The sequence below is a fragment of the Ostrea edulis genome, chromosome 6 (genome assembly GCF_947568905.1).
Source record: "Ostrea edulis chromosome 6, xbOstEdul1.1, whole genome shotgun sequence".
Lineage (NCBI taxonomy): Eukaryota > Metazoa > Mollusca > Bivalvia > Ostreida > Ostreidae > Ostrea > Ostrea edulis.
The window spans coordinates 29,631,070-29,645,524 of NC_079169.1; the positions used below are offsets into that span (position 1 = coordinate 29,631,070).

At 34.9% G+C, this 14,455-nt stretch overlaps 1 protein-coding gene across 2 annotated transcripts in view; it reads right to left on the reverse strand.

Moving 5' to 3' along the window:
* Positions 1–631: 631 nt before the first annotated feature.
* The window catches only part of LOC125647885 (uncharacterized), a 28,573-nt gene continuing 14,749 nt past the window's right edge, over positions 632–14,455 (reverse strand). Inside the window, exons 23-31 of one of the 2 annotated variants that reach the window (XM_048874714.2) lie at positions 11,483–11,551; positions 11,287–11,367; positions 11,096–11,199; positions 10,947–11,001; positions 8,023–8,262; positions 5,256–5,330; positions 3,530–3,592; positions 2,979–3,056; positions 632–1,074 (exon numbers count right to left, since the gene is read on the reverse strand). In XM_048874714.2, the coding sequence (XP_048730671.2) occupies positions 961–1,074; positions 2,979–3,056; positions 3,530–3,592; positions 5,256–5,330; positions 8,023–8,262; positions 10,947–11,001; positions 11,096–11,199; positions 11,287–11,367; positions 11,483–11,551 (879 nt within the window). In that variant the 3' untranslated portion in view covers positions 632–960. The remainder of the gene's footprint in view (positions 1,075–2,978; positions 3,057–3,529; positions 3,593–5,255; positions 5,331–8,022; positions 8,263–10,946; positions 11,002–11,095; positions 11,200–11,286; positions 11,368–11,482; positions 11,552–14,455) is intronic. The other variant, XM_048874716.2, reaches the window with a different exon arrangement.

Consider the following 14,455-nt stretch of genomic DNA (forward strand, 5'->3'; position numbering starts at 1 on the left):
AGGTTGTATTGACGAACTAGATCGTTATAACGACCATAGAATTTGCGAAATGCTGACTTCAATCGAGACTGTTCAAATCCCTGTACCATCAACTTGTTTGTCAGTAGCTTACCTCGATTTAAAAACTGACTATACCCAGAACAAGCTCTTGCATATCGAATCAGTTGAGATATATAAACACCATATGCAGGTGATAATGGAATATTGCTACATAAATGTGGGAAGTTGACGATGGAGAAGCTGAAATCATCCCGTTTGTCATACAGTTGAGTTGTTAGTTTGCCGTTAATGTCTACTTTCAATAAAATATCTAAGTATGAAGCAGAAGTGGACGACTCTGTGGTGTCCTTTATATATATATATATATATATATATATATATATATATATATATATATACAAAGCACTAAAATGACCAACGACATGAACTACCATATTGTTAAATTTTCGGGACGACCTGTCCCTTCTTCATGACAAACAAATACATGTAGTATTACATAATGTGGTACACACACACACACACACACACACATACATACATACATACATACATACATACATATATACATACATACATATATATATATATATATATATATATACAAAACACTAAAATGACCAACGATATGAACTACCAGATTGTTAAATTTATTGGACGACTTGTCCCTTCTTCGGGACAAACAAAAAGAATTACATAATGTGGTATACATGTATATGTAATTCAAATAAAACTTTATTTTGCACGTAATATATGTACAAATCAGGAAGTTTAATTACGAAAAGTTAAAAGTGATTAGAGGAAGCAGTAACAAAGTAGTAAACATATAGAAAAAAATCCTGCACATGGCAATAATTAATCGTGTTTTTTATATCTGAATTTTATCAAGTTGGAAGTTGACCGTAATTCATGTAGCGTAGTTATCCCAAGTCTGCCACTTCAAGATCCATTAAGAAGAGGTCCCTACTGGCTTCCTACCATTTCCATATTTTCTTTAAGATTTTCTTTATCATCAATAACGTCAATCCTGGTGGTTAGTCCTCTAGATATCTTGATGGTAAAAAGTAAACCTGCTATCTGTAATTAGATACCAAATGTAGGTAGTATATGTGTAAGAGAAAACTTCAGTATCGGAAATTATAAAAAAAAAAAAAAAAAAAAAAAAGTTCATTTTTGCACCCACAACTCGCTTACTGTTTATGGTAATTTCCTCATACCAAATGTTAACAACAGTTACCTAATTTCCAAAAATCATCATGGTAGGCAATTATGTAGTACATTACGTGAAATTTCGTAAATTTATCTATATTTGACATACAGTGTATGACACATTCCTCGCGGATAATGAATTCTGTATGAACACAAAATTTTATCACCAAAAATGTAACGGTGAAGTTAACGAAGAGTGATCAATCTCATAACTCCCTTGAGGAATACAAGATTACATGTACAAATAGAGCAAACATACCAGAGGTGGGATCATGTGCCTAGGAGGAGTAAACATCCCCTTTCGACCGATCACAACCGTCGTGAGCCTTATAAATTGATCACATAAATGTAGTAATCAGCATTATTATGCAAGGTGAAGATAACGAACAGTGATCAATCTCATAACTCCTACAGGCAATACAAAATAGATAGTTGGGCAAACACGGACCCCTGTGTATCCTTTAGAATAATACAGTCAATTGCATTGGTCGAAGGCTGGTCACGTGAAGGGAGACACTTCGTGATGTCTCCTTCACATGCAGGGTGACAACTGTGTTGTATCCCTCTAGAAGATAAATCTTAATGGTAAAAGCGAGATACCTTTCTCAAAAAATAATTCAAAATATGTGGGATCGTTAATTAGTAAATTCTAATTGTGGCGTCAGTGTCAATATTAACGGTCACAAATAACAATTGAGAAGAAAATATTCCCATTCTAATGTAATTTTCCATTTCACATAATTTTTACGTTTTTTGTTTTGAAATACGTTGCCAAATGTTTACACATGACGTTGTTTTTGCGTCATTCTACTGTGACGTTACAATCGAAAGCTTTCTCTTGTTTAACTTTCTCAAACCTCAATGGTTTGCTTTCTTTAACATATACATCCAATAAATGCATGACACCGAGTGTAAAACAAAATAGTGCATGTAGTTGAGGGTAGTATTGATTTCACTCCACAAAAACCATTGAAAATTTATCAGAATTTTCTGCAGAAAAGTTGTCACAAAGTTATCTTTTCATATAACGCGATGAATTTAGTTTATCAATCGGCAGTTCCCATATTTATGTAGCAACAGTCCATTCTCTCCTGCATGTGGTATATTCTGCGTATGATCAATTTTTTAATGAAGGCAGGCTACTGACAAATAACATGATGCTACGTGTGAATTACAGTCTAGATTGAAGTCAGCATTTCGCAAATTCTATGGTGGTCATAATGACATAATGATCTATTATGTAAATACCGCCTTTCATTAGGTGTAATGCTGCTGACGGGTTCCAGATCAACCTTTCGGTTCTTTACATACTTTACGTTCGTAGTCAAAATCAGAGTGCCAAGAATGGCCTAACAATCGGTACGATACAGATCAAACAGGATTTGAACCAATGATAAGGCGTGTTGGCAAACTGGATCAGTATAACGACCGTAGAATTTGCGAAATACTGACTTTAAACGAGACTGTTGAAACTCCTGTAACATCAACTTGTTTGTCAGGAGCCTGCTTCGATTTAAATACTGATCTTCCGCCGTACAAGCTCTTGCATATCGAATCAGTTGATAGGCATAAACACCATATTCAGGTGATAATGGAATATTGCTACATAAATATGGGAAGTTGACGGCGAAGCTGAAATCATCCGGTTAGTCATATGACTATTAGATGTAATACTTCTTGCCTTTTAAGGACAAATGATTTATTACATGAATCATAGCTTGAGTACACTTAAAAGTAAATACAAAAAGTATACTGTATTTCTGTTAACTTACGTGTAAAACGATGGTGGTAACCATGTATGCTACTAGCACTCCTGACGAATTAAAGTACAATGATGTGTTTTCACAGACCTAAGATTAAATCAAATTCCTTTACATTAAAACAATATTCTAAAACATTTAATGAACTTTTCTCCGATTACCTTTGTAACAAAGTTGATTCCTGAAAATCATGGACTTTGAAAATCTGTATTCATTCCATTGTTCATATATGAACTTTGTAATCTAATAGAGTAAATATGGGCCTATTATTAATAGAACAATTTATGATAAAAACACCTTATTGCAAAAGCGAACCATACCATAAGAATGCAATTAGAAAGTTTACAAATTTCAATATCAATTAACATTCTGATAAAAAAAACTGCATAGCATAATTTCATATTGATTTGAAGACATGAGAAGTATTTAATGCTTGATTTATTGATAACACTAATATAATGTAAACGCTGGGTTTATAATCAAAGTATCATGATAACATGTAAGATTGAAGTAACCATGTTTAATTCAGTAAGCAAAGAATTTTATATTTGTAAATTTCATACCTGTGGAGTTTTACTATACTTATACTCGCCGCAATCTGATCCGTCTAAACAAGCGCAATAACCCTAGAAAAAATGCAATATTGGTATCTATTTCTACATTTTAAAATTACATGTACATAAGTAAACAATACCATTGCTATAAATTTAGAAGGGTGCATTTCATTTGGGTGGATTTTTCAAATGTCATTTCTTGTCAATCAGTCACACCCGCCGTGAGCCCTATATCTTGATCAAGTAACCGGAGTAAGCCTCAGTCAAATTCAAAATCAGCATGTAAAGAATGGCCTAATAATTGATATGTAACATATCAGAATGCATTCGACCTAATGACATGCTAGGTTGTACTGGCAAACTAAATCGTTATAACGACCATAGAATTTGCGAATGGTGACTTTAAACGAGACAGTTGAAACTCCTGTAACATCAAATTGTTTGCCTGTAGCCTGCCTCGATTGAAACACTTATCATACACAGAACAAGCTCTTGTGTATCGAATCAGTTGAGAAATAGAAGCATCAAATACAGGTGATAAAGGAATGGAATATTACTATACATTATATAGATATGAAGTTGACGATGGAGATGCTGAAATCATCCCGTTTGTCATAAAGTTGAAATGTTAGTTTGCCATTACCATATATGTTCAATAAAATATCTAAGTACGAATCAGATGTGGAAGACTCTTTGGTGTAATTTATTTCGAGTTCATTAAGATCGAATTGACATATGAATGAAAATGATTATTGTTTATATTCCACCTCTGATATATCCAGGGGTCTGTGTTTACCCAGCTCTTAATTTTTTATTCCTAAAAGGAATTATGAGATTGATCACTGCTCGTTATCTTAGCCTTTTCATCTAAATGTCGAAATGAAGGCCACAGCAAGAGATTTATTTCACGTTTTGAAATTATATGTACATAAATAAGCAATATGAAAGGTGACGACAATAAACAGTGATCAATCTAATTACACATAAGCAATACATAACGTGGGGACTCGGGTTAGAATAGGTCCTCAATACCCCTTCCTTGTCGTAGAAGACGACTAAATAGGGCCGTCCTTCGAATGAGAACGCAAAAACCGAGGTCCCGTGTCCCAACAGGTGTGGCACGATAAAGATCCCTCCCTGCGCAAAGGACATAAACACCGAGCATAGGCCGAAAATTTGCAGCCCTTCACCAGCAGTGGTGATGTCTCCATGTGAGTCAAATATTCTCGAGGGGGACGTTAAACAATATTCAATCAATCATCAAAGTAGAGCGTTGGGCAAACACGGACCCCTGGACATACCAGAGGTGGGATCAGATGCCTAGGAAGAGTAAGCATCCCCTGTTGACCGGTCAAATCCGTTGTGAGCCATATCTAAAAGGGTGTATTTCATTGAATTAATTTCTTTCATTTGGGATAATGAGAGTAATCTTTATCCTGAGGAATGTCTTGTTATTTATGAGTTGTTTGTGGATGAAAAGAAATCCGCCAAAATTAACGGGTCTTTCGGATTTGACGTAAAACGCAATCCCCGTATCAGGGTAGTTGTTGGCACGATAATTTGAAATAACCTCCGATGTTACGGCAGTGAGTGCCATACATCTAGGCCCAAATGTGTTGTACTTCACTTACCCACAGCTAGCGATGTCTTTATCTTGAATGAAACGCAAAAGAAGAAAAAACAATTTAGACATGCACTTCATTGGAGTTACTTCCGCCTAAATAGAGGTACTTACAAAGTGTTGGATCAAGGACGCCAGAAACAGGAAAACCAAGTCCACCAGTACAGATAGCACTAACATTGCCTGGCACTGCAAGTAGTAATGCTTCATTTACAGTGATATCATACCAGTACAAATAGCACTAACATCGACTGATACTGCAGGTAGTAATGGTTCATTTTACAATGATGTCATATGATAAATTTTGAATTTACTGAGTGGCATTCAATACAAAATAAACAACTCGTTATGATATTGTGAATTTTGTATTTATTGTCATATTGTAAAGTTTGTCTCTACTGTCATATTGTAAATGTATTTGATGACATGTTGTAAATGTTGTATTTGATGACATTTTGTAAAATGGATTTACATCCACCTGGTAAATTCAAAATTTACAATATGACAGTGATTTGTAGCTTACATCAACATTTTTACGACATATTGACAGTGACATGATATGAAAACTTAACAATAAATTGTTTACCATGTATCAAGAAATCACCAATAACCAACGTGTGATATATGTGCAATATAATTGTACATGTAGTTTAATAGTAGTGCATGAAATGGGTAAAACAAGATATTCTGAGTTCAATGAATAGATAATATTCTTCTAATCACTTTGAATTTTTGCACACTTGTATTTTTTGGTAATATTTTGTATTGCGGTCGAATTTTGAATTTAAATCAAACATAATTAATAAATGAAATTGAAAAATCCATTGACCATTAACGAGAAAATTTAGTTGTTTTAAAACATCGAGGATAAATAAAATTGTTACTTCAATCACAGGTAATTATGTAAATTGTAAATGAAAGGGTGTTAAACAAATCGCCCTAGTAAAGATTCGTTTGAGAACCTTTGTATACAAGGATTTTATGAAAATATTGTGATTTGGTTCTTTCCTCATTACGTAACGCACAATAATCACTTCATCATAAAAATTGATGGTATATATGATTGATTGATTGAATGTTGTTTAACGTCCCTCTCAAGAATATTTCACTTATATGGAGACGTCACCACTGCCGGTGAAGGGCTGCAAAATTTAGGCCTATGCTCGGTGCTTATGGCCATTGAGCAGGGAGGGGTCTTTATCGTGTCACACACGTGACCTCGGTTTTTGCGGTCTCATCCGAAGGACCGCCCCATTTAGTTGCCTCTTACGACAAGCAAGGGGTACTGAGGACCTATTCTAACCCGGATCCCCACGGGATATTTTGAAAAAAGGAGTTTTGGGTTCGGACCTTTCCGTCTAGACTCGTACACACATGATGGAGGTGAAGATAGCATACAGTGATCAATCTCCTAACTTCTATAAGCAATGCAAAATACAATTGTAGATAGTTGGGTAAACACGAATAAATCAATGACGGGTCTCTCCATATGTAACCTGTTGCTCTGTGTGTTTTGTTGACTCGGTTACTAAACATCGGGCGATTTACACTGCCATGGAAGGACGAGTAGGGAGTCATTCTTTTCAACTCGTATGCGAAATTTAAAAAAAATATATTGAACACCGAACTCCCTCATGACTTTGCATAAGGATTGGTTAAATTCATCGATTTGTAAATTCTTAAATTAGATGTCTGACGTGTTTCATACCATCTTTACAGACTTATTTTGACTACGGATTACTCCGTTTACCTGATCAAGATATAGGGCTCTGGTATGTCCAAGAGTACGTGTTTGCAGTACTCTTAAGTTTGTAATCTTTATTGGAATTATGATATTGATATTCATATCTTTATAGTCGCCTTTTCATCAACAAAAAGAGGGGTTAATCCATTAAACACGCACTGTAGATAAAACTAACATTTTAACTTTTATATCGATAACAAAACAAGTTTAACAAGTAATATTTGTCCTGAAAGTTTAACAAGAGAACATTCCAAATTTATGAATGGGTCACTGCTTTTGGTCTGTAATGTCATACTTGTAAATCAACAACACATCATCTGCAGCAGGTTAAGGCTTTATTATATTGCAGGATTTGGAATTTGCAGATAAATATAGAATTTACAATACGATAACTATTGTCCTAATGTATATGGGAGTACTTGTGAAAATATAGTGTTTGTTGTGGTGGTTTTTTTATAATCAATAATATAATGTACTTCAATTTTTAAAAAATTCACGGGGCCAAATATGACACAAATTGAACTTAGTTCTCTTAGAATATCACTCACGGAGTACCTGTACGTAGAATCAGAGTGGTGCTTAACAAAATAATTCTTGTGGACGACTGATCCCACGTTATGAATATTTCATAAGCCATTAGATTATATATTGCAATATAATTTCAAGAAAAGATTGGATGAACAATACTGCAAATGAAAAAACTTCATAATATATAAAAAAGATTTTGACTACGGATAACTCCGTTTACCTAATCAAAATATAGGGCTCACGGCGGGTGTGATCGATCGACAGTGGGTGCTTACTCCTCTTAGACACCTGATCCAACCTCTGGTTTGTCCAGAGGTCCGTGTTTGCCCAACTATCTATTTCGTATTGCTTATAGGATTTATGAGATTGAAATTGTTCGTTATCTTCACCTTTTATATAGAGAAAAGTCCACATTGTAACCCGATCACTTGTTTTCGTTATGGTAAGTTAGATAAATACATCTCTTACAAGTATCATCGGTTTAGATTAGCTATTAAGATGACTTGGATATGGGTAATATTTGTCATATTCTGTACAATATAAAACCAAGGAGCACTCAAGCAATATCAAGATAATTCTAGATGTAGTTCATGTCCGTGTTCAACTCACCAGCTTTAGAACTCTGGATTTCTGTTTGATTACACCAAAAATTCCTACTGACTGGACTGCTGAATAAAGAGGGATGACTCCTATCAAACCATATAAAGTTCCCAGCACAATGGCTTTCATGTTACCAGTGATAAAGGAGACATGACTACCAGACAAGGCATCCATCAGATTAGACATGTGGATATGTCCGGGAATTAATCCCATCAATATCAGTCCTATCCAAAAGGTGGCGTTCAGAATCTGTTGAAAAATAAGTAGCATCAATAAATCTCCGTACCCTACTTAAAGATAGGAAGTATTCGTCCTACCAATAATAACATGTAGAGTAGATTTAGTAAGAGGGTTGATAAAAAAAACTATATACGCTTCATTAAGAATAACAATTTAGTGAGAAACACATCAGCAGGCTTTGATATTACGTCACGGGTACATGTAACTATCTCCTGACAGGTGAAAATTTCACCGCTAAAAAATATAGTGCATGGGGAATTTTTTTTTTCTTTTAAGGTAAGGTTTGCAACATTTTAACGTGTAGCCAACAAAGTCATGTTGCATAGCAATATGTTCAGTAGGAATTTATTCAAAAACACTTTGACTTATAAAATTGCCCGTGTTGATTTTTGACTAGATGGGCTTAATTTTGGAATGTTTTATATTTTCTGGATCTTTGTACAAAAGGGAATACTAGAGGTACAAAACCTACACAAGGGAAACTTATGGGGGTAGAAAGCTAGTAGAATTTTGGAAAAGATTATTATCTACCAAATTATACTAAATGGTACAGAAATTTGAATTCAAAACAAAAAAGTAGCACTTATTGCCTCTTGAATAAAATGTAAATTGGTTGTCATGGCGACAAAAAATACAGTTTGCAGTTGTACAAGGTCTACATCAGAATAAGTCCACTTTTAACATAATATTTGTATCATAAACATTTATAAAATCAAATAAAGTTATTACCTACTGGGCACTGTTTCCATGGTAACAGATTAAAAAGAATTATTTCATTTATGCGATTTGTCACTTCGTTCGATAAATTTTTGATGGGTGCGTTGAACATGTTCATGAACAAAATATGATTCCAGCCCAAAAAGGATAAATTAGTTATATCTATTTGCCAAGTACTGTAGCATCACATTTTCTCCCGATTTACTTAGACGATTTTATTATCAAGGCATACAGATTAAGCTGACGATCGATGAAGGTAAAATTAGAATTTTATCAAACGATATAAAACAAATATGACAATAGACAGAAAACAAATATGAATAAATAAATGAAATATTACAATATAAAACTTATACGGTACCAATTTTGATGCACCAGATGCGCATTTCAACAAATAATGTCTCTTCAGTGATGCTCAACCGAATCAATCAGGAAGTTTTGTATGTGTGTGTGTGTGTGTGTGTGTGTGTGTGTGTGTGTGTGTGTGTGTGTGTGTGTTTGTGTGTGTGTGTGTGTTGTTGTTGTTGTTTTGTGTGTTTAATTTTACTATATTCAACACTGTTCAATATCAAGAGGACAACAATACAATATGTGTATCTTATATCTTCACTTTCCCGGCGGGTATTCCATGGGACCGTTTCGTCATAAATTCCGTGTTTCATCAGCACAAAATTGTCTCAAATACCACCTTATTCTATAAGTTTCCATCGTTGGACAGACGAATGTCACCTTCGCAAAAATGTTATCAAAAGCCAGGTTAGTGGCGGATCTAGGGGGGGGGGGGGGGCGAATTAACGTAAAGTTAGTGAAAATGACACAAAACAAATCTGTTTTTATGTCTACAATATCCAAACTGTTATGCAGATGTTCCTTGGACAAAACTAAGAATATTTTAAAATGTACTAGAGAAAACGCCTCTTTTATTCTTAAGTGATCGCATCAGTCGCATGACATGATATTTCTACATTTCAAAATCATGCGATAAATCGCTTCGGTGCAAGTAGAATGTGCCATAACATCGAAATATAAAGTAAGAAAGGTATAGCATAGGAATATTTATTTGAAACGTGCTTGGGAATGTCAAAAATAATTCCTAGCTCGTTGATATTTGACATGAAATGTCGGACCTTGAAAACTTTGAGGTTACTATTCACAATGATCGATTATAAGAATATCAAATAAATTCTACTTTCTCAAGCAAGATTCCTGGGAATTACATGTTTCCTAGCTATCATGGTTTCATACAAAACATCATTGAACGATCATCATTATTTTACCTGCGTCAAGCCGTTGTTACAAACGATAGACTTTCTATATTTCAAATACCGATGCCCATTTGGGGCGATTTCAAGGTCAAAACAAAAATTCGAAATTACCGTAGCGCATACCATATATATATATATATATATATATATAAATTGTAGACTTTTAGAGTATCAAAGAAAATTAATATGTGATCATTTGAGAAACATTTGTCAAGCAGATTTACACATGCATCTCTCAACACTTTTTAAAAGTGGTAGTAGATAAAGAGAAAATTTTGCGACATTTTCCCCACGGTACATCTATGTAAACCTGTACGTCATGGCATACTTTTTCATTGTGATGTCATAAAGTATCACGTGCACGGAAGTACATCAAGAGTTATATCAGCGTTGTTGCAAACCTTACCTTAAGATTTACGAGGTTGGTTACTTTTCGTTATTTTCACTTTTTAAATCAAAATCCTACAAGAATTCTAATACGTGTATGGATTACATGTATATGCATTTACAAATAAACACATTACGTGACCGGAAATCAGTACTTTGACTATGTCAAGGTTTTAAATCTAGAAACCAGTCAGTTTGCAGTGATTTTTAGAGTTTCCATTGTGAATATTCTGTAGAATACATTAATATCTCGAGAGCGAAAACAATCTTCTAAAAGTTTTGAATCCACCCTCCTCATTATGGAATCAATGCCTGTATACGTACCAATGAGAATGTCTGTATTCCGATGTATATTTTCGACGCGATGCTGTGCTTCTTTCTATTCATTTGTAGAAAGGAAAGAGATAACGAAACGATTGTAAATATTGATCATAATTTTCAGTGTTAATGGGCTGGAAAAGAGGGAGACTTACATAATTTGAAGTAGACCTAGCAACAATCTCATTGAAAACCTGCGAACATCTCCGTCTTGCTTTAGATGGGGATAAATGGCATCCAAGATAATCATCGCAGTTATCTAAATGAAGAATGTCTAAAACTCAGGAACATGTCTCTGATCAGTTGAAAATTGTGAAGAACTAAGGACATGAAATATAAAACGTACGTTCAAAATGATATGAGGCACAAGGTATCCAATGATGACTCCTGATTGAATATAGATCCTTTCACTGTATTCCAAACAGAGCTGGAATAAATAATGCTGCTGATGTACTTATGATCATAGTTTGGGATGCAATATATATATATATATATATATATATATATATATATATATATACCATAGATACTGTGGAACTTACTGAACTTCGAGAAGGAATACCATATGTGTGCTTGTTGAAGGAGTAGTCAGAGTCGAGACAATTGTATGCCTGAATGACAAAGAGGTCATATTAAATCATATAGCATTGTTTACAATTGTCAAAAACATTTTTACATGGTAAATTGTACATTATGGCTGAAATATCGCTAAATTGACGTGAGACAACATACATTCATTATAATTAGATGTAGATGATCATACGATATAATTTTATTTATTCTATTTATTGATAGAATCATTTATTGTAACTAAGTGGTAGAGCGTTCGCTTTGTAACCGAAAGGTTGTGGGTTCGAGTCCCGAACAAGTCAAACCTAGGACGTCAACATTGGTAGTGATTGCTCCTTCGCCAAACACTTAGAGGTGGGAATCTTTCGGACATGAACGCTAGAACACTTAGAGATGGGAATCTTTCGGATAGGAACTTTAAAACAGAGGTCCCGAGTCGCGTCAGGTGTTGACACATTCATGAACCCTCACTGCTACAGAAATGAACGCTAAGCATAGTTTTAAATTTGTGGTACTTCATGTACAGCTGGTGATGTCTCAATTTGAGTGAAAAATTCTCCACGAAAATCAATCAACCAGCCATCATCATAACGAGTATGGAATACTGCAATCTCACCGAGAGGTCAAGATTCAGTGTATAAGGACGAAGCTTCACCTTAAGTGGAATTTCACAATCCCATACGAGGTTATAATTATTTTTTTTTTTGACCTAAATTAACTGCTAGTCACCAGCATACAAATTGGTATTTTTTCTACGACTTTAAATTCAAATACACCGTTGTACCTACATCATTAAAGGTGCAAGTAGTAACTCTGGAGCAAGCGTTTCGGAGTTTATTGGCACAAATTGATAATTTATAAGTATTGATTTGAAACAGTATCAACACGGATAATGGAAACATTAATTAATTAACATGTTCTGATTCCATTTCAGTTTATTATTCCGCAACCTGTTTATAATGCTAGTCTCAAAGTGAACAAAACATTTCCTTCGATGAAATCATAACTTAAGTTTTAACCAATTAAACAATCATGTTTGAATTACATTTAATGAAAATCATTTAATTTCAACACTTTCAAAACTGATACTTTATAATGACATGAAATTGAAGATAACGAACAGTGATCGATCTCATAACTCTTTTAAGCAATACAAAATAGATAGTTTAGAAGTTTAGACATTGTCATATATTTTGAACTTGGAATGACTGTTTACGGCTGTAGTTTATCTACGTCATTCATATTCCTTCCAGCTGTATTGAGCATGTTTTATTTGTTATCGTAGCCTATTCCACGGGTCATTTTTCTAGACTTAAAAGTGTTGTATGGTATAATGAAGGTTACATTGCATATCTTAAATATCGACCCCATGGAATGTTAAGCACTTAAACTAATTTATTTGAATATGTGAATAGTTTAAATATTGTGTATCGTCTGTGGCGTATTGATTGATTGATTTATTATTTATGTATGTTGTTTAACGTCCCACTCGAGATATTTTCACCCATATGGAGACGTTAGTATTGACGATGAAGGGCTGCAAAATTTAGGCCTATGCTCGGCGCTTACAGTCTTTGAGCAACTGGAAGGGATCTTTATCGTGCCACACCGCTGTTACACGGGGCCTCGATTTTTCAGTCTCATCCGAAGGACTGACCCACTTAGTCGCCTTTTACGACAAGTAAAGGGTACTGAAGACCCCGTGGCGTATCAAATACAGTGCAGACAAAAAATATCATACTGTTTAAACCTGTATAGCACTGTTGATAATGTAAGAATAAGAGAATCCTTCATTAGTACGAGTGTGAGAGAGGGAAATTCCACCGTGGGAACAAGATTCGCAATCTAGGACAAGGTTCAGTCGAGTCCAAGACAGCGAATCTTCTCCCAAAGAGGGAACTTCTCCACCAACGTGAGTAAATAATAAAGGAGCATTTTTCTGACATCTTATTTATGGTTTACTGTATTGAATCAGAAGCTTTGAGAAAATTCTAAATTCTCAAACTCCACATTTAAATTTCAATGCAAAAACTAATTAGATAGTCAGAAAGAAAATAACCGTAAATGGTTTATACGTTATGTCAAAAGGTGAAGATAACGAAAGTGATCAACTCATAACTCCTATCAGGAATACAAAAACAAAGAGTTGGGCAAACACGGACCCCTGAATATATCAGAGGTGGGATCGGGTGCCTAGGAGGATTAAGCATCACCTGTCGACAGGTGACATCCGCCGTGAGCCCCGGATTTTAATGCGTAAATATTTGGTTAACACTTCATGCTGTTCCCGGAAAGATAGATCGAATCCAAATTTTTAGAAAACAATATAAAATATTTCACATCACCATGTAGTGTGAATGTTAGAAAATATAACGTCATAATTAATGACGTAGCAGCAGTTTAAGAGAAAAAATATTCCATAGCCGTTTAACATGGATAATGTCACACTGGTCACAGTGGTAATGCCAGTCACACCGGTAATGTCAGTCTCACACCGGTAATATCAGTTTCACACCGGTAATACCAGTCTCACACCGGTAATGTCAGTCCCACACCGGTAATGTCATTCTCACACTGGTAATGTCAGTCTCACACCGGAAATGTCAGTCTCACACCGGTAATGTCAGTCTCACACCGGTAATGTCAGTATCACACTGGTAACGTCAGTCTCACACCGGTAATGTCAGTCTCACACCGGTAATGTCAGTTTCATTCCGGTAATATCAGTCTCACACCGGTAATGTCAGTCTCACACCGGTAATGTCATTCTCACATCGGTAATATCAGTCTCACACCGGTAATGTCAGTCTCACGCTGGTAATGTCAGTCTCACACTGATACCGGTGATTTTATGGGACTTATCTTTCTCACAATTTAAATGCCTCAAAACCATGACATTCAGCTTTAGTCTATTGTTGAAATATGTCTGACTTATTAATATTATT